The 20,368-nt window shown below is 40.9% G+C and overlaps 1 protein-coding gene across 2 annotated transcripts in view; it reads right to left on the reverse strand.

Moving 5' to 3' along the window:
• MAP3K5 (mitogen-activated protein kinase kinase kinase 5) overlaps positions 1–20,368 on the reverse strand; it is a 194,524-nt gene that overhangs the window by 48,933 nt on the left and 125,223 nt on the right. For both annotated transcript variants that reach the window (XM_045865609.2, XM_064598140.1), the window contains 2 exons: positions 20,212–20,293; positions 2,993–3,126 (listed from right to left, as the gene is read on the reverse strand). In XM_045865609.2, coding sequence (XP_045721565.1) covers positions 2,993–3,126; positions 20,212–20,293 — 216 coding nt within the window. The remainder of the gene's footprint in view (positions 1–2,992; positions 3,127–20,211; positions 20,294–20,368) is intronic.

Genomic DNA, 20,368 nt, shown 5'->3' on the forward strand with positions numbered 1-20,368 from the left:
TACCTTAGCAATTGTCCTTTCTAACTGCTATCTTTTTTACATGCACCCTGAAAACCTCTCCAGGGCATATAGATGAAAACCACTTTGTGTGTCAACTCTCATGATAACATAAGAGACTTTGCTTTTATAGGTAATAAGGAGCTGCCCGGCACCAGGTGTTCAAGAGAAGCACCTGTCATGCGAGTGTTTTCAAACAACCCACATTCTGCCAAATGCATTGCTACAGAACAGGACCTTTGTTGGTGTGCTCTGTGTATGCCCACTGGCAGCTGAATAAACGTAAGTTACAAAGGGGATTCTGAAAGTGGTTTGCTTCCAACTACCTACTTAAATTCATCTGCTGGTGGGAGGGGAGGGATGTTGCTGAAGATCGGTGGGTTGGCTGCAGTAACTGGATAGTGCTAAGCCCTTTAAATTTTATATTGTTTCAGAATCTACGTACGTGTTACTTAAGAACCTATAGGAATATTTAACAAAATTTTTCATATGACAAATTGATATATATTACCCTGGGTATTGCATTAATAATTTCTTCATCATCTCATGAGAGTATTATTCATAACTATGTCTCACCGGTTAACCAAGAGGAAACTCTGCAACAGTATCACAGAAAATAAAATGAAAACCATCCGTGGGGCAGAGAGCAATAGCTGTTTGCTCACCTCACATCTGTCCTTCCCTCTTTGTAGGATTTTGTTTCAGGAAACAAAGGGCCAGCTAAAAAGCTATTGAGTCCCTAGACTCCCTTGGGGTTCAGCGTGGTCACTTTCTCGGTGAATGGAACAGAGGGGAAAGTATGCTGGACGTTTCTGGGAAAGTTTGTTGTCTTTTTTCTTCTTCCTACCTCGAATGCAGATATGGAGGCTGGAGGCAAAGTGGCCTCTGGGGAAAGTCACACACTAAGGATGGAAAGGCAAAAAGAGCTGGGACCTGGGACACTGGGAGGATGTGGTTTTCAGCATGGGGGAGGTAAGGAAGGCCTGTCTACTGGATTAAAGTCTGAATTGAGAACTGACAGAAATGAGGCAATCCTGCTGAGTTCTCTGGAATGAGCCCCTGTGTGCCTGGGGTCGGTGTGGCTGCCGGGGAGGATGTGGGGCCACAGAGGGAGGCAGAGGTCTGTGCTAAGGGCTCGGCGTTTCGTGCTGGTTACAATAAGGTTCCCTGAAGGGTTTCAAGCAGCAGTGACGTGATGTGATTTCCCTTCAGAGAGATCTCTGTGGCTTCTCTGAGGAAGGCTGGAGTAGGGGGAGAGGAAAGAGTGAAGGCAGAGACTAGTTACCAGGTGTTACAATAAGGAGCCCACGTGAGAGACCTGAAAGCTTAGATTGGACGTGCAGCCGTGGCGATGGGCAAGAATGGGGAGATTGCGAACGTGTTACAGAAGTCGAGACAACAGTATGACTTACTGATGCAGGAGACATCGAGTGAGAGAGAGGAATCTAAAGGAATCCTAAGATTTGGCCTGAGCAGCTGATGCATGAGATAACCTTCATTGAGGCAGGGAATACATCTGGGGGTAAAAATCCACAGTTCCATTTTGGCCACGTTAACCTGGAAACTTACAAGTGGAGACGTTGGGTGGACAGATGACCCAGAGAGCTCAGGGGAGTATCCTTTCTGAAGAAAGCTGATTGTGTAACCCTGTCACCATGGCCAAAGACAAGTGGACCTGAGGGGACATGATCTCACGACCCTGAGATCATGACCTGAGCTGAAATTGAGAACCAGATGCTTAACCGAGTCATCCACACACCCCAGTTTTGGAAGTTCCTATGGACATATCCTCAAGCTCAGAGAGGGGGCCGTGTCCAGCCCATCAAAAGCATTCTTCATTTGTTAGTGATTATGATCTCTAGCATTTCTTTTGGTTCTGACTTAGGATTTCCATTTCTGTTTGCACTCCCTCTATTTTTGTACACCGTCTACTTTACCCATTAGAGCCTTTAGCATATTAAACTTGTTTTAAATTCCTGGTCTGATCATTCCAACATCCCTGCCATATCGGAGTCTGGTTCTGATGCTTGCTTCAAACTGTGTTTTTGTCTTTTGGTATGCTTTGTAATTTTTGCTGAAAGTCGGGCATGATGTATTAGGTAAAAGGAATCCCAGGAGGGGAAGCATTCTATAATCTTATGCTTATGTCTCAGTCTCTTCGAGGGCCTGTGCCCCTGGCCTGGGAGCCTCACAAATGCTTTGCAGTCTCCCTCCTCCCACAGCTGGGGCAGGATGGCTACAGTGGGCAGGAGTTGGGTATTTCCTTCCCCCCAGCTGGTTAGGCTCTGATAACACTCTCATAGGTTAGGCCCTGGTAAAAATAGTCTCTCTGAGGTCAGGCCTTGTCAGGAAGAACAGAGCTGTGGCATATTTCAAAATGGTTTCTCTCCCCTTTCCCCCTGCCGGAAGCATGGGGGGATTTTTCTCCAATATCACTGTGTGGGTCTGGTAGGGCTTCTGGAGGCAAAACGCACAAAAGTGCTCCCCCCCTCCCCATGACTCTCCCTCCAAATTTGGGCAGAGGCTTGGCCTGTGACTTCCACTTCTCCAGTGGATCCGAGAATTCTTAGTTTGGTCTTAGTTTGGTCAGCTTTCCACTTGTTAAGATGGAGGGATGACTTCCAAGCTCCTTGGGTATGAAACAGGACACTGGAACCTGTGGGGTTCAAACCATTTCTGATCCTGCTTACTCCCCATCTATCTGTCTAATACATCAATCATTCTCTGACACAACTGAGCCCAACACGCAAAGGCCAATGTCTTTCCTATTCTTTAGAAGTCCTATCCTTGTCACCTCCGAGAGGCCGCGCTTCCCCACCAGAGGGTTGTGCTTGAATCACTGATTCACGCAGCAGCTAAACCTTAGAGGGGGTTGATTAAGACACTGGAGTTTTCAGAGTTTCATTAGTTAGAATATCACCAAAACATTGTCTAAAATGCCATAAACAACCCAAAGTACCTTGAAAACAGCTTTTATTAGCCACAATTACTATACCTGCTATCTCTCTCTGGGATTTCCTTTATAGCGATTCTGACCTGGTTGCTCAGGTCTCGGCCTGCGTAGACGATCCCGTAAGTGCCTTTCCCTAAAACGACTCTGTCACCATTCTCATCATATTCATAGTCATACTACAAAAAGGAAAATGGGGGAACAGAAGATTAAAATGTGAATTGCATTCTACATTTCAAACATCAACTTTTTCCATGAGCACCTTCCCTTATTTTATCAAATTGCTTTAACAAGCGAAACATGATGAAGCTCTAAGCAGCAGCTTCAAGAGCCAAAAACTGGACACTCTCAACATAAAGCAGATAGTATGTTCATGTTTTCACAATTGCTACGAACACAGTGGGGACTATGTATTTAAATCCAGGAAAGTGCTTCTTCAAAAGCCCACTTGGATTTTTTTATCCACTAAATCCTACTGTTCATAGATCCAGGAGATGAGTATGATTAGCAATAATGTATATCACTATCTATTACATCTAATTGATCTTTCTTTTGTTTCTCAGCTTTTGATACTGTGCAATTATTTCATACTCTGCCAAGAGAATAAAGCCACTGAAAAAAAGGCTTTGGGTAAGAAGGACGTTTTTGTGGTCTTCTGCATTGACAATGATAAAATAAGGATTATTTTTCCTTTACTCCCAATTCCCCAAGATCAAAATACATTTTGAAAATGAAAAATAGTTTTGTTAATCCATTCTACTGTGGTTTTTTTTGTTTCTATATCATTTATTTCTGCTCTAATCTTTATTATTTCCCTTCTTCTGCTGGCGTTAGGCTTTATTTGCTGTGCCTGTTCTAGCTCCTTTCAGTGTAAGGTTAAGTTGTATATTTAAGACTTTTCTTGCTCCTTGAGGTAGGCCTGTATGTCAATATACTTCCTTCTTAGAACAAAACTGGAGGTATCACAATTCCGGACTTCAAGCTCTATTACAAAGCTGTAATCATCAAGACAGTATGGTACTGGCACAAAAACAGACACACAGATCAGTGGAACAGAATAGAGAGCCCAGAAATGGACCCACAACTCTATGGTCAACTAATCTGCGACATGGCAGGAAAGAATGTCCAATGGGAAAAAGTCTCTTCAACAAATGGTGTTGGGAAAACTGGATAGTCACATGTGTGTACACCATATACAAAAATAAATTCAAAATGAATAAAAGACATAAATGTGAAAGAGGAAACCATCAAAATCCTAGAGGAGAACATAGGCAGAAACTTCTGGGACCTCGGCTGCAGCAACTTCTTACGAGACACGTCACCAGAGGCAAGGGAAACAAAAGCAAAAATGAACTACTGGGACTTCCTTAAGATAAAAAGCTTCTTCTGCACAGCGAAGGAAACAACAAAACGAAAAGGCAGCCTACAGAAGAGGAGAAGACAGTTGCAAATGACATATCTGATAAAGGGTTAGTATCCAAAATATAAAAAGAACTTAAAAAATTCAACACCCCAAAAAAACCCCCAAATAATCTAGTTAAGAAGTGGGCAGAAGACATGAATAGACACTTTTCCAAAGATGACATCCAGATGAATAACAGACGCATGAAAAGATGCTCAACATCACTCAGCATCAGGGAAATCCAAATCAAAACCACAATGAGATACCACCTCACACCTGTCAGAATGGCTAAAATTAACAACGTAAGAAACAACAGGTGTTGGCAAGGATGCGGAGAAAGGGGAACCCTTTTGCACTATTGGTGGGAATGCAAACTGGTGCGGCCACTCTGGAGAATAGTATGGAGGTTCCTCAAAAGTTAAAAATAGAACTACCCTGGGGCGCCTGGGTGGCTCAGTTGGTTAAGCGACTGCCTTCAGCTCAGGTCATGATCCTGGAGTCCCTGGATCGAGTCCCACATCAGGCTCCCTGCTCAGCAGGAAGTCTGCTTCTCCCTCTGACCCTCCTCCCTCTCATGCTCTCTGTCTCTCATTGTCTCTCTCGCAAATAAATAAAATCTTAAAAAAAAAATAAAAAAAAAATAGAACTACCCTATGATCCAGCAATTGCACCACTAGGTATTTACCCAAAGGATACAAAAGTACAGATTCAAAGGGGCACATGCACCCTGAAGTTTATAGCAGCATTATCAACAATAGCCAAACCATGGAGAGAGCCCAAGTGTCCATCGACTGATGAATGGATAAAGAAGATGAGGTATATAATATATAATGAAATGTTACTCAGCCATCAAAAAAAAATGAAGTCTTGCTTGCCATTTGCAATGACATGGATGGAGCTAGAGTGTATTATGCTAAGTGAAACAAGTCAGTCAGTGAAAGACAAATACCATACGATCTTACTCTTATGTGGAGTTTAAAAAAAAACAAACAGATAAACATATGGGAAGGGGGAAAAAAGGAAAAGAGAGAGGGAAACAAACCATAAGGGACTCTTAACAAGAGAAAACAAACTGAGGGTTGATGAAAGGAGGTGGGTGGGGGATGGGCTAGATGGGTGACGGGTATTAAAGACAGCACTTGTGATGAGCACTGGGTGTTGTATTTAAGGGATGAACCACTGAATTCTACTCCTGAAACCAATATTGCACTGTATATTAACTAAAATTTAAATTAAAAAAATGAAAAATAGGAAAATTTCATCTTTAATGTAAAAGGAAATATCTACAGCCCTAAATCTCAAGCTGTCAAGCGTCTCAGTCACATATGGAAAACCCATCAAAATAAAAGGGGTTTCGAGAGTATTTGGTAGAGACCTCCTGAGACGTGGAGGAGTCATCCAAAAAGGCCTATTTTTGGTGTCAGAATGAAACTACCAAATGTAGGGCCACTGAAAGGTCAAGACATGTCTTTGCAGAAACCCAGTGTAGCTGGATTCAACTCACAGAAGGGTCTGAATTAGCCATTAAAAAAATTTATTTTTAACCTTTATAAGCCAGCAAAATTTTTGTTTCTTTTTTGTTGTTGTTTTTGTAATTTTGTCTGTTTCTTTTTCTTTTTTTTATTCAAGTATAATTACCACACAATGTTACATTAGTTTCAGGTATACAATACAATGACTCAATATTTCTATACATTTCTCAGTGCTCATCAGGATAAGTGTACTCTTACTCTCCTTTACCTATTTCGCCCATCCCCTCACCCACATCCCCTCTAGCAACCATCAGTTTGTTCCCTCTGTATTGAAGAATCTGGGTTTTTTTTGTTCATCTCTTTCTGTTTGCTTTGTTTCTTAAATTCCACAAATGAGTGAGATCATATGGGTATTTGTCTTTCTCTGACTGATTTCACTTAGCATAATACGCTCTAGCTCCATCCATGTTGGTACAAATGGCAAGATTTCATTCTTTTTTATGGCTAATATTTTTATGACTAATAATACATATATATTGCCTATAATATATATATAGAACATCTTCTTTATCCATTCATCTGTCAATGAACACATGGGTTACTTCCAACACAGGGCTTGAACTCACGACCCTGAGATCAAGACCTGAGCCGAGACCAAGAGCTGCTTAACAGAATGAGCCACCCAGGAACCCCTGGATGCCTTTTATTTCTTTTTGTTGTCTGATTGCTGCAGCTAGGACTTCCAGTACTATGCTAAATGAAAGTGGTGAGAGTTAACATCCTTGCCTTGTTCCTGACCTTAGGGGAAAAGCTTTCAGTTCTTTAACATTGAATATGATATTAGCTGTGAGTTTTCCATATATGTCTTTATTATGTTGAGGTATGTTCCCTCTAAACCTACTTTGTTGAGGGTTTTTATCATGAATGGATGTTGTACTTTGTCAAATGTTTTTTTCTACATTTACTGAAATGATCATATGGTTTTTATCCTTTCTCTTGTTGATGTGATATATCATGTTGAATATTTTTTAAATGTATTGTTGGATTTGGCTTGCTTATATTTTGTGGAGGATTCTTCATCTATGTTCATCAGATATTTGCCTGCAGTTTTTTCTTTTCTTTTCTTTTTTTAGTGTCTTTATCTGGTTTTGGTATCAGGGTAATGCTCACCTCATAGAATGAATTGGAAGCTTTCCTTCCTCTCCTGTTTTTTTTTTTTGGGTTTTTTTGGTAATAGTTTGAGAAGAATAGGTATTACCTTCTCTTTAAATGTTTGGCAGAATTCACCCATGAAGCCATCTGGTCCTGGGCTTTTTAATTTTTTTTGAGAGATTTTGATTACTGATTCAATTTCATTGCTAGTAATTGATCTGTTTAAATTTTCTATTTCTTCCTGATTCAGATTTGGAAGGTTTTATGTTTCTAGGAACTTACTCATTTTTCTGAGGTTGTCCAATTTGTTGGCATATAATTGTTCATAATATTCTCTTATAATCCTTCCTATTTCTGTGGTACCAGTTATTTTTTCTCCTTCATTTCTGATTTTATTTGACTCCTCTTTCTTTGTTCTTTTTTTTGGATGAGTCTATCTAAAGGCTTATCAATTTTGTTGATCTTTTCAAAGAACCAACTCCTGGTTTCACTGATTTATTCTATTGGTTATTTTTTAATCTCTATTTCATTTATTTCTGTTCTAATCTTTATAATTTCCTATTTCTATTGGTGTTGGGGTTGATTTTTTTTTTTAAGTTCCTTTAAGTGTAAGATTCGGTTTTTTATTTGAGATATTCTTGCTTCTTGAGGTAGGCTTGGATTGCTACAATATTCCCTCCCAGAATAGCTTTTGCTGCATCCCCAAGATTTTGGACTGTTGTATTTTCATTTTCATTTGTCTCCATGCATTTTTTAATTTTCTCTTTGATTTCTTGATTGACCCACTCATTGTTCAGTGGCATGTTATTTAGCCTCCATGTATTTGTGTTCTTTCCAGATTTTTTTCATGTGATTGAGTTCTAGTTTCACACCATTGTGGTCAGAAAAGATGCATGATATGATTTCAATCTTTCTGAATTTATTGAGACTTGTTTTGTGGCCTAATGTGATCTATTCTGGAGAATGTTCTATGTGCACTTCAAAAAATATGTATTGTGCTTTTTTGGGATGGAATGTTCTAAATATATGTTAGGTCCATCTGGTCCAATGTCTCATGCAAAGTCACTGTTTCCTTGCTGATTTTCTGTTGAGATGGTCTATCCATTGATGTAAGTGGGGTGTTAAAGTTCCCTATTATTATTATTTTTTAAAGATTTTTATTTATTTATTTGACAGAGAGAGAGATAGCGAGAGCAGGAACACAAGCAGGGGGAGTGGGAGAGGGAGAAGCAGGCTTCCTGCCAAGCAGGGAGCCCGATGTGGGACTCGATCCCAGGACCCTGGGATCATGACCTGAGCTGAAGGCAGACGCTTAACGACTGAGCCACCCAGGCGCCCAGTTCCCTACTATTATTATATTACTGTCAATTTCTTCCTTATGTCTGTTAATAGTTGCTTTATGTATTAGGTGCTCTATTGCATAAATATTTGCAATTTTATATCCTCTTGTTGGATGGCTCCCTTTATCAATATGTAGTGTCCTTTTTAGTCTTTTGTTAGTCTTTGTTTTAGTCTATTTTGTTTCATATACATACTGCTATCCCAGCTTTCCTTTTGCTTCAATTTGCATGGTAAATGTTCTTCTATCTCCTCATTTTCAGTCTGCAGGTGTCTTTAGGTCTGAAGTGAGTCTCTGGTACGCAGCACATAGATGGGTCTTGCTTTTTTATATAGTCACCCTATATCTTTTAACTGGAGCATGTAGTCCATTATTTACATTCAAAGTAATTACTGAGGTATATAATTAATGCCATTTTATTACTTGTTTTATGGTTGTTTTTGTAGTTCTCTGTTCTTTCTCCTTCTGCTCTCTTCCCCTGTCGTTTGATGGCTTTCTTTAATGATATGCTTGGATTCCTTTCTCTTTATTGTTTGTGTATCTATTCTAGGTTTTTGATTTGTGGTTGCCATTAGATTCATATATAACATCTTATGCACATAGCAGTCTCTATTACCCAAGAAAATAGGAAGTGGGCTCTGGTACTGGCAATATGTGGACTTGGTATTTGGAAGACTTCCTGCTAAAAACATCCACATAAAATAAAATAGACACACTTTTTTTTTTAGAGGGATATATATATAGAGAGAGAGCATGCGAGTGGCAGGGGAAGGGCACAGGGGGAGGAGAGAGAATCTTAAGCAGGCTCCACACTCAGTGCAGAGCCTGATGCAGGGCTCAATCTCATGACCCTGAGATCATGACCTGAGCTGAAATCAAGAGTCTGACACTTGACCAACTGAGCCACCCAGGCACCCCAAAATAGACACATTTTTAAATGCCTACCAGGGCTTACAAAAAAGTAAAGAAGACTGCCAGGAGCCAGAAATAAAAAGAGGACCACTTGAGAGGTAATCGTAATCGATGTCCCTGCAGCCCAAGGGGTGGGGATGAGGGCTGGGCTTTCAGTCTCATTAATGTTGGGCAGAGGTTGGCAAATGCTTTCTCTAAGGGGCCAGATATTGAATACTTTCAGATTTGTGGGCCATATGATCTCTGTGGCAACTATTGAACTCTGCCATTGTAGCATGAAAATAGCTCAGTCAATATATAAACAGGTGGGCATGGTTGTGTTCCAGTAAAACTTCTTTACTGGACGAATAGGGTAGTGGCAGGCTGTATTTGGCCTTTGGGCTATAGTCTGTCAACCCCTTATCTGGTACTTTCGTCTTAATGCCCATGAAGGGATAGGAAATGGGGCCTTGTGCTTATGCCAGGTGAAGAGCTGGGCCCTTGAAATCAGGGTCTTTGAAGGACTATAACTTGATAAAAGGGCAAATTAGAATAGAGTTAGCCCACTGCACTGGGAAACAAAAATAGAGCTCATCTGTCTTAAACTGAGCTCTGGGTGGACAAAAAGAATACTTTCTGAATACTCTGAATGCTTTCAACCATAGGCTGATCCTCATGGTTTAGTTCAAATTTACACTTATCATGATACCTATAATTGATCTTGAGCCTGGGACATCCCTGGAGTGCTAGCAGAAACAAAGCAAAAACATTTTAAAGGGAGACTCCCTTAAGACGGACTATGCAGGATTCTGACTCATAATACATCATTGAAATTGAGCTCACAACCCTAAATTTTAAAACATATAAGGAAATAATTCACCACCAGGGAGTTAGCAGATTTGATAAATATCAATCTCCCTAAACTTCATAAAGTAAAAGAAACAAAAACTTTAGAATAAGTACATTTAACATAAAGATATAAAATAAGAAATCAATAAGCAGGAGAAAAGGATAAGACATTCTAAAAAAGGCCAGGCAGATGTGAGACAGAATCAAACATAACTTCTGGAAACTGAGCCCTAAGTAGGAAAAATAAAAAATAAATGCACACGCAGACACGGTATAGGGAAATTACAAAATGAAAAGCAAACAGAAGATCAAAAAGGAAGCAGACATAAAAAGGACAAATTAACTACAAAGGTAGTAATCAGATCACTCTGCAAACTCTCCAGGGTACACACATTTGACTTGAGGGACCACTGCCAAGGAGGATGAGGAAAATTTGGTTTTGTCTTTACCAGCTTCAGTTTATTTGTTTCCAACAGGTTTCTAAGCACTGATAGAAAGCAATTAGTTGTATTCTCCTGGGGAAAACTATGCCCAATACCAAGCCAGGACTGGGTGAGCACTGACCTCCCTATCAGGGACCCTTCTCTGGCTAAGGACAGACACCACGCATCTTGGAAGGGACACATCTTACTTTCCCATTGGCAACACTGCACCCCATGTACATAAAAGAATACTCCTGTTCCGGATGTCTAATGTAAGGCCGAAGACTGTCCTAGTCCAGAGCAGAACGTCTGGCATGTTTTCAGGGTGAAGGAATAGTGAGCAGGAATCGTTCAGCAACTTACTCAGATTGGAAGGTAACACGGGGCTCCAGCAAAGAGGCAGTCAAACTAGTCAAAAAATTCCACCAAAAAGAGCCTAAGACTCCACACCCAATTCCTGTGGCCCAGACTCCCATCGTGCTGTGCCACACATGTAGGAAATCTACCAGCCAGGACCCAGCAGGAGGCAGGGCAGGGACCATCACCAAAGGAGTTCATCTCTGCCAAGATGCCCTATCAAGGGCATACACACCTACACATTGAACCTAGTACTACCACCATCTTACATTATCATGATGCTTTATAATTTAAAAGAAAAAAATCAACTGTCCATAACCTATCTCATTTGATGGTCATAATAAGCCTGTCATAGTAGGGAAGGTCTATGATTAGCTTCAATTTACAAATGATCAGAAATATCTTTTCCAGTGAAACAATTAGAGCTGTGGTTTATACCCAGCTCATGAGTCCTGATTTAGTGTTCTTACCACTACCAATGTTGTAGGGATAGTCTTACTTCTGTTTCCAAACACCGTTAAGATAAAGGTATTCCAGTGTGTCATCAATATTCATGGAACATTCATTCTCTTATTCAAACAGATATCTGGGAGATATCTGGTGGCTGTCGTAGACTCCATCCTTTCCTTTTCCTTACTCCCCAAATCCAACTGACTGCCAAATGCTATCAGGTGTATCTGCTTTTGCCTTGAATCAGGCCTTCCTTGCTTTTCTTCTGTACTAATTCTACAGACTCTTAACTGCCTTTCCTTGTCCCCTCCTCTCTTGTTGCCCAGTTCCCTGATCCGCTCTCCTTAAGATGGCAGTGTATTTTCCAAAGTCCAAACTTCCAAAGTGAGCTGTCCAAGTCTGTACCATTGCCTCTGCTTTATTAAACGGTTTCTCATTACTTTCCGAGTCAAAGCCAAACTCCTTAGCATGGCGTAAATGCCCCTCAGCTTCTCTGTGCTGCCTCTGTGTCCAGCCTTCTCTCTCCTCCAAAATCTCTCAGTGAGGTTCCCGAGATCTTTGTGCCTTTCCACATGCTGTGTCTTCTACCTCGGTAATTCTGCCTCGTCTTTCAAAACCAAGCTCTAGGAAGCTTTCCTGAACTGTCTACCTGACCATCGAGAGCTGGGTTACTTTCTGGTCTGATGTGCTCCCAAGGCTTTCTGCCCTTACTCATGCTTTGGTAACTCTTCCTTCTCTTGCTCAGTCTGCATCCCCATCTGGACTCTGAACTTTGTGAGAGCTACAATTTATCTTTAATTGCTCTACCCCTAGTATTGGCAATATCTGGTTTGTAGATGCTCAGTAATTATTTACTTAACTGATTAATCAGGATATAGAAAATTTGATGAGAACCACTTTTTTTTTTTTTTTAATAAACCGGGTGCCAAAACAAAACATTGAAAGTCAGCATCAGTTTAATTTTGGTTGAAACGGAGTTTTGCTGCAGGCATATTTATATAGTACAGTGAAGAATATATAAACCTCAATGAGGCTGCCCCAGTTTTAGTTCACCTCTGGAATCCAAAGCATCAAAAGACTTTTCTTTTTTAAAAGATTGTTTATTAGGTATGGCAGACGATTCCTGTTGAACAAAGCGGTCACAGTAAAAATCAAAAAGGACTTTTAATAAGACCAAAGGGATTGAAAACCATTCCAGGTGGTAATTGCTGCTTAGTTTTCTTCTTTCTATTCTTAACCATACAGAGAGATACAAATTGGAAAGGCAGGTTTGAGGAGACTGGCCTGGTCAATAAGCCAAAAAAAAAAAAGTAGAACGGAGCTGGGCTACAGGCCAAGGGAACATAAGGTGTGTTAAACTAGAAACATAGAAAACGTTAGGGGTGGAGGAAAGAGTGTATTAAAAAATTGAAGATTACACTGCTTATACTCTGCATTCTATTTCTATGGCAATAGGTTAGTGAATTAGGTTGTTGCTAAGGGAAACAACTGCATTTCGAAGCAATGATGAGAATACTTCTAGAATCATCCCTCTATTGTGGCCTGCCCAGAACAATCTAAGTCTGTACTGGAAAGGGAATCAGCGTAGGAAGACAATATTGACAAGGCCAAACAACAAAGTGGTGATTCACTTAGTTCCCGTGCTGTCAAGGGACCTGGGGTTAAAAAAGCCACCTTCCAAAGGCCATGCACTTCCCTCTGGGGGTTAATTACATTAGGTGAATGGTCACCTCAAAGACCCACATGGTAGCTTCGTTAATTTTAGGTCTGTATTGCCTTCTTAATATGTAAATGTCAAAAACATTAATAATGATTAATAACATTAACAAAATGCTAAAAATGCTTAGGTTCAAATATCCAGTTTGATAGATCTCTTCTCCCTCGGGCCTTTATTCAAATATCACCTTCTCAATGAGCCTTCCCTGGCTTATTGGTCTAAACTTGCATGCTCTGTTACAGTGTAACTTTCTGAACCCTTCCCTGCTTCATTTTTCTCCTTAACACTGATGATTATCAAACATGCTATGTATTTTACTTATTTATGTTGTTTATTGTTGGTGTTTTGCTAGAATGTAAGCTCACTGAGGGCAGATTTTTCTCAATTTTTTCTCTGTTGTATCCCCAGCACCTAGAATAATGACAATCACATAGTGTGTGACTAAATATTCATTGAGTGAATTGAATTTATACCCGTCAATGTGGTATAAAGATGAGTTTAAGCTGAAAACATCTGAATCAACAGCAGCTGCATTAAAAAACCTTACCTAAACCTCTTTTGCTGGCTTAAACAAAGCCTCCTGAAAATACAGCTGCCAAAATCCCATCTCTGGGAGGTTTAGGACCATTCGTACCTGGATGAGAAATTACATAAACAAAACCTTGCCAAAAAGTTTTTGCCTTCCACTTTTTTCTCATTTGTTTCCCACCATGTGCTTTTCCTTAAAGTCCTAAGAAGGGCTTTTCTTAGTAGGATAAACAAACTTAACTCTAGCTGATCAGAAGCCAGTTTAAGTGCTCCCATATACCTGAATAAACCTTGTCTTTTCTCTTGTTAATCTGTCTTTTGTCAGTTAATTTGCAGGTCCCCAATCACTGAACCTAAGTTGATAGAAGAAAAAGTTTTTTTTTTTCCCTCTCAACAGAATGAAAGAATGAGTAACAAATTGGTACTCATATCATACAACTATAAGTGATATATGTTGTCAGTGTAGTAAATGTGGGTGTTGAGCTTCAGATATGTGCAAAAACAGAAATGGGATGTTAAAGACAAACAAACCAATGGGCTGATGATTCCAAATTGATTTAAATGAATCTAAATCATAATTCACTATTAATGTTTGTGAAGCAAATCATCAGAAAAGGGAATGGTAAGGTATTTCATCATTCTGCAGATGTTTACATCAAAGGAAAATGTTCCTTTTATCTTGCTTGTCTCTACTTCACCCCACAAGGGGTCAACGTTCTCTTTATGCACACTGGAAAGTAGGTATAGACAGGTTCACGGGGCTAGATGGTATGATTGCTTCAAGTTTAAGTCAGTCATATGCTCATTTTGGTGAAACAGTGAGGTACAAATGAATATATGGGGCGCCTGGGTGGCTCAGTCGTTAAGCGTCTGCCTTCGGCTCAGGTCATGATCCCAGGGTCCTGGGATCAAGTCCCACATCGGGTTCCCTCCTCGGCTGGAAGCCTGCTCTCCCTCTCCCACTCCCGGGGCTTGTGTTCCTGCTCTTGCTATCTCTGTCTCTGTCAAATAAATAAATAAAATCTTTAAAAAAAACAACAACAAATAAATATATGAGAAAGAGGGATAGAGAGGAAAAGGGAGGGCAGGGTGGGGAGGGAAAGAGAGAGAGAGGAGGAGGTACGGAGAGGTAGAATATATGTGTGTGTTTGGGAGAGAAGTGAGGAGGGAGACATAGCATATTTTGTACTGAGGACCAAAAGGACCTCCATGATTTGTATCTGGCTTTTTTTCCTCCAAGGAAATAAAAAAAGAAAGAGATGAAAAGAGAATGAGTTAATAATGCCTTGGTTCTGATGTGCAGCTTGATAACACTGTACATTCTTTCACTGACTTACCATTGATTGAACAACTTTTAAACCGGTGTCACAGCACCTACTCTGTCCCTTCCAATCCATAGCCCTCTCCCCCGTTTGAGATATTTTTAAACAATCTGGCTTTATCACACACCACCTTCAAGCCCTTCCAAGCCTTCTGATCTGATTGAACTACTTCTGCTTGGATGCCTCATACCATGTGAGGCTATGTGATTAGAAAGGACACAGAGCCACAGCCCTGCTCTGGGATGTTCACAGTCCGGTGCAGGCTCCCGTTACAATGCAATGAGAAGACCTAGGGTGGAGAAGGGGGCCGGGAATGCGAGGAGAGCAGAGAAGAGTGAGAGGTGGTGTTGAGAAATGACACTTGACTTGTATCTCAAAAAACGAGGATGCAGCCACCAGGTGGGACAGAGAAGAAAAAGCATGTGGAGTTGGGCATCTGCAGATCAAGCCCAGGGGCAGGAAAGGTTGGCCTTCTGGAAAATGGAAAAGAGTTTGGCAATCCCAGCCCACGAGGTGGAAAGGCAAGGCTATGTTCCAGCCAGAGGGTTGAGAACATTGTATCTGTGGAAACCTTCTACAAAGAGTAGCATCAAAGGTTTTTAATGAGGGGAGTCACAGGATAAGATCGTGTGAGAGATCTCTCTGATGATGACAGAGACGCATACTGATGGCAGGAGAGAGATGAGGTCACAGGAGGGGTGGTGAAGACCTGAGATAGGGGAATGACGGAGAGGATTAGGTGACTGGGCTGGAGGGACCTCGTGGTGTGAGGAGGGAGAGAGGCCGAACAGGGGTTTCTCCCAGGAGGCTGCTGGGTAGATGCCCAAGGTGTTAGTGAAAATCTGGAAGGCTGAGAGAACAAAGTAGGGACTACAGTTGATACGTGTTAGAACTCTTATGGTTAATGGCAATCAACTGTTCAGTGATTTCAATATAAATTTACCGATCTATTAAATTATTTAAGATTTGGCTTCATTACCCCCCACGTCAAAATACATCCTTAAGTCAAAAACCACGGCCTTGAATCAAAAGAAGCTGTTTCTCTTTCTGTTCAAAAGCAGAAAAGTCCTCTGATAGTGGGATTGATCTATATTTGAAATAACCTTGCACAGTTTGTACTAATCTTGAAAAATTATACAAATTAGAGCTAGGAAAGCATATTTTAGGTGTTCTTGGTCCACTCTCACTTGAGAAGTGAGAAGAATAAAATCATTTTAGCCCAGCCAAGAGTATGAATTTTGTCCAAAGTTATAAAACTGGCCATTAGCAAAATGACAACTAGAATCCAAGGCTCCTGACCCCCGCACAGGGATTTCAGTAGAGTCAGGTTTGATCAGTTGGACGAGGGAGCTGACCATGACCCCAAGGCGGCTGAATCCCTCCCACAATTGTACCGCTTCTAAGAAACCTTATTATTCAAATCAGAAAGAAAAGCAGATCTTAATATGGGCTTCAGATAAGAAGTCTGTCAAACATCTAGAAGTCTAGGGATTAGCTTCAAATTTGTAGTTTATAGAACCACATTGATAGTTCAAGTTTGCCAATGTTGACAACACCCTAAGTGAGGTTAACATTAAAGAATATTTGATCTTTCCAACATTTTAATTTTGCCGTGGGCCTAGCTTCCCAGAGGCTTCAGGAATAATTGACACATGCATTGAAACAACTTTAATTCTATCCCCAGCTGAGGTGATGATCAGAAAGCAACTATTCTGCATATACATCTTAATCGCCGTGTAAAGGTGGTCTCTAAAGAATCCTTCTTGTTTACATTATCAGAAATGGGAAGTAGAGGAATTATTTTTTTGTGTGTCATTCACGGGCTGACGGTCAAGTCTAGTTTGTGGTAATGAAATGAGAGAATTCATTTTTTTTTTTTAAAGATTTTATTTATTTATTTGAGACAGAGAGAATGAGATACAGAGAGCATGAGAGGGAGGAGGGTAGAGGGAGAAGCAGATTCCCTGCCGAGCAGGGAGCCCGATGCGGGACTCGATCCCAGGACTCCGGGATCATGACCTGAGCCGAAGGCAGTCGCTTAACCAACTGAGCCACCCAGGCACCCTGAGAGAATTCATTTTAATCAAATATTTGGAACACCAATAAAATAATTTTAAATTAAGAATGTTGAAAATATCCAGGAAATGGGGGTGCCTGGGTGGCTCAGTTGGTAAGCGTCTGCCTTCGGCTCAGGTCACGATCCCAGGGTCCTGGGATCGAGCCCCGCATCGGGCTCCCTACTCAGCGGGAAGCCTGCTTCTCCCTCTCCCGCCCCCCCTGCTTGTGTTCCCTCTCTCGCTGTGTCTCTCTCTGTCAAATAAATAAATAAAATCTTTAAAAAAAAAAGAAAAAAAAGAAAAAAGAAAATATCCAGGAAATGTAATCATGAACTTATCCTAAGTGAGGCGAAAATATAAGTTCAGGCAATTTAGTGACTCATATTGTAAAGGTGCACTGGCTACAAAGGGAGATTCGGTGAGAGGGAGAGTGAAGATGGATGTCATCATGTTCGCAGCCCAGAACATCATCGCAATCCCCGTTCATTACTGTTGTGCCCACAAACACTCCCCTCACCCCCCCCCCAACACCCAAATGTCAGCAAGGTCACTACTTGGGGTTTAATGGCAAACTACCCAAAACACTTAAAATAAGTATGCTTGAATTCCCTGTATATGCTATACAGTCCACTGGGAATGCTGTAGAAGCCATTCTATGTCCAAGATTTTAAATTATTCTGAGCGCATGCAAAAGACAGAGTGTATGAGTGTTTTTCTAACATGAAAAGAATAGTATCCCTGCACTTACTCGAGAAGGGTGAGTTAGGAGCACTTTGATGAATCAGCAATACTGTGTAAGCTGGTTTTTGTGAGGTCAGCACAGCAACTAAAACCCTTGGGCTATTCCTACGGACTGGAGCATTCCCCTCCTTATTTGGTTGGCTGATTGTTCTCAGTACTTGAAAAAGGACTGTCTGACCAGGAAGAGCCCTGCACACAGCCACCCCACTTATTACTGTATCCAGATCAAAGGATCTTGATTCTGTATCTTCTTGGGAGCTCTTTAAAAAGTGATCTACCTACCTTTTTTTTTTTTTTTTTTTACATTATAGGAAACTGAGTCTTAGAAAAATCAGCTGGTAAAATTCATCACAAATTCTAAGGCAACTGGATCTGTGTTATGCTATGCATATGGTTAAAGTGGTTCCCGGAGTAGAGTCTAAACTGTTGATTTGGTGCCTGGGTGGCTCAGTTGGTTAAGCGACTGCTCAGGTCATGATCCTGGAGTCCCGGGATCGAGTCCCATATCGGGCTCCTTGCTCAGCAGGGGGTCTGCTTCTCCCTCTGACCCTCCCCCCTCTCATGTGCTCTCTCTTTCTCATTCTCTCTCTCTCAAATAAATAAATAAAATCTTTAAAAAAAAAATAAACTGTTGATTTAATCAATTAAGAAGACCACGTTGTCTCATATGGAGACCACAGCCTGGCTGTGCTATGTGTATTTTTGGTACAATGGATTTTGTTCCACAAAGAAGGGTATAAAATAAAGGATAGCTCTCACTGGTTAAAAAAAGCCAGCATTTTATGACATTGCAGAGGAACTTTATGGATTTTCCAGTCCACCCACTTCATCATTTTATATTTACTAATAAAACTGTTTCACTTTCATTGTCTTTGCTACCCTTTACTTTGGTCATTGCTGTGTATCAAGTGACTAAATTTAAACCAAATAAAAACAGAGATAATGAGGTCTAGTCAAGGAGCACTGATGTAGGAGCCAAGAGATCTAATTCCTAACAAAATCACTTGAATAAGAAAATACAAAATTGTAAAATATAAAATATATACAAATAAGTATTGTCTGTTACTCCCATAGACAACAAGTTAATGCATGGGGAAACTTTTTTTATTTTTTTCAAATCAGATCCTATCATCTTTTTATAACTTTAATGAAAGAGCCTTAGGCTTACCTAGGAACATCAAAGCTATACAACTGCTAGATAATTATAGAACTTCACTCTGGACAGAGTCAACACTTGGTTATTCTATTGAAATTTTCCTTCAGTTGCTACCTTACGACTTCAATATTTTTATAAAAGTTCTAGTATGTGGGATGACATTAATAAATGAGTGTACCAGTCAGGCTGGTGCTCTAGCTTCTTCAATTTCACTTTAGCACTAGGAATGACATTTTCAGTATTGCTTGGATTTTGAATGTTGTCCCAAGTCCAACACTGGGCAGGGCTTGGAGAAAAAGCTGGCCTACTGTCACGCCTGGAGGAGGGTCAACTTTCTGAAGATGCTCACGATCCGGGGGTCAGCCCTCTTGGGACACTCCAGCACCAGTCCTTGCAGTGATGGAAGGTTCTTTATCCCAGAGGAACCATGACAGAGAAAATGGACGTGATCTAGGAATAGATGTCTGCAGTGTCGTGTGTCCATGAGGTAGAAGTCAGAGGACTGGGGTTGCGAGGAACAGTATTTCAGGTGACTATTACCTCCTCTCTGTATTCCATTAATCTTCCATTGGTCCAGGTCCTCTGTGTAGCATACAAAGGAGGGCCATGGCCATAGTGCCATTCAGAATTTTCACCGAATTCTGCTTGTTTGAATTGCACATATCTCAGAGGAACATAAAAAATGCCAGGGCACTGTGGCCCGTGCATGGAGGGTAATCAACATCCTCACAGATAACAAAGCACAGTTACTCACTGTCAGGTAAGCAAAATACCAAAACTCAGTGTTTGCAAATAAGAGTTCTCCAATGTTTGCTTTTTAGCTTTTTTTTTTTTTTTAAGATTTATTTATTTTAGAGAGAGACAGAGAGAGCGCCTACCTCTGTGAGCAGGGGGAGGGGCAGAGGGAGAGGGAGACAAGCAGACTCCCTGCTCAGCGCGGAGTGGGACATGGGGCTCCATTCCAGGACCCTGAGATCATGACCTGAGCTAAAATCAAGGGTTGGCCGCTTAACTGACTGAGCAACCCAGGTTCCCCTTTTCAGCTCTTTTTTAACAAGGAATTCCAGAAGTTGCCTTCAGCATTAAGGGAAAGCTCACAGACCACCACTTACATGTCCTCCCCGCCACGCATACCCCAGTAAGACTTTAAATAGTTCATTTTTTTAAAAAACCACAAAGAAGGGGCACCTGGGTGGCTCAGTCGGTTAAGTGTCTGCCTTCGGCTCAGGTCATGATCTCAGGGTCCTGGGATGGAGCCCTGTGTCGGGCTCCCTGCTCAGCAGAGAGTCTGCTTCTTCCTCTGTCTCTCCCCCTGCTTGTGCTCTCTCAAATAAATAAATAAAATCTTAAAAAAAAAAAAAAAGCCACAGAGAAACTCTGTAAAATGAACATGCAACCAGAGTCATTACCTCCAGGGAGTCACTTTCACAATCTCCTTCCTCCGTGCCTCTCCCCTTCTCTTCAGTGATGGTGTTCACCATTTCAAAAAACCTACAATGAGAGTTGGTATGTGGTCACTCATAATACATCTGATATTAAATATAAGCAAGTACGTTCCAACATGAC

This window comes from Mirounga angustirostris, unplaced genomic scaffold, assembly GCF_029215605.1.
Source record: "Mirounga angustirostris isolate CCGP_5_RB_7025 unplaced genomic scaffold, mMirAng1.0.hap1 SCAF_8, whole genome shotgun sequence".
Lineage (NCBI taxonomy): Eukaryota > Metazoa > Chordata > Mammalia > Carnivora > Phocidae > Mirounga > Mirounga angustirostris.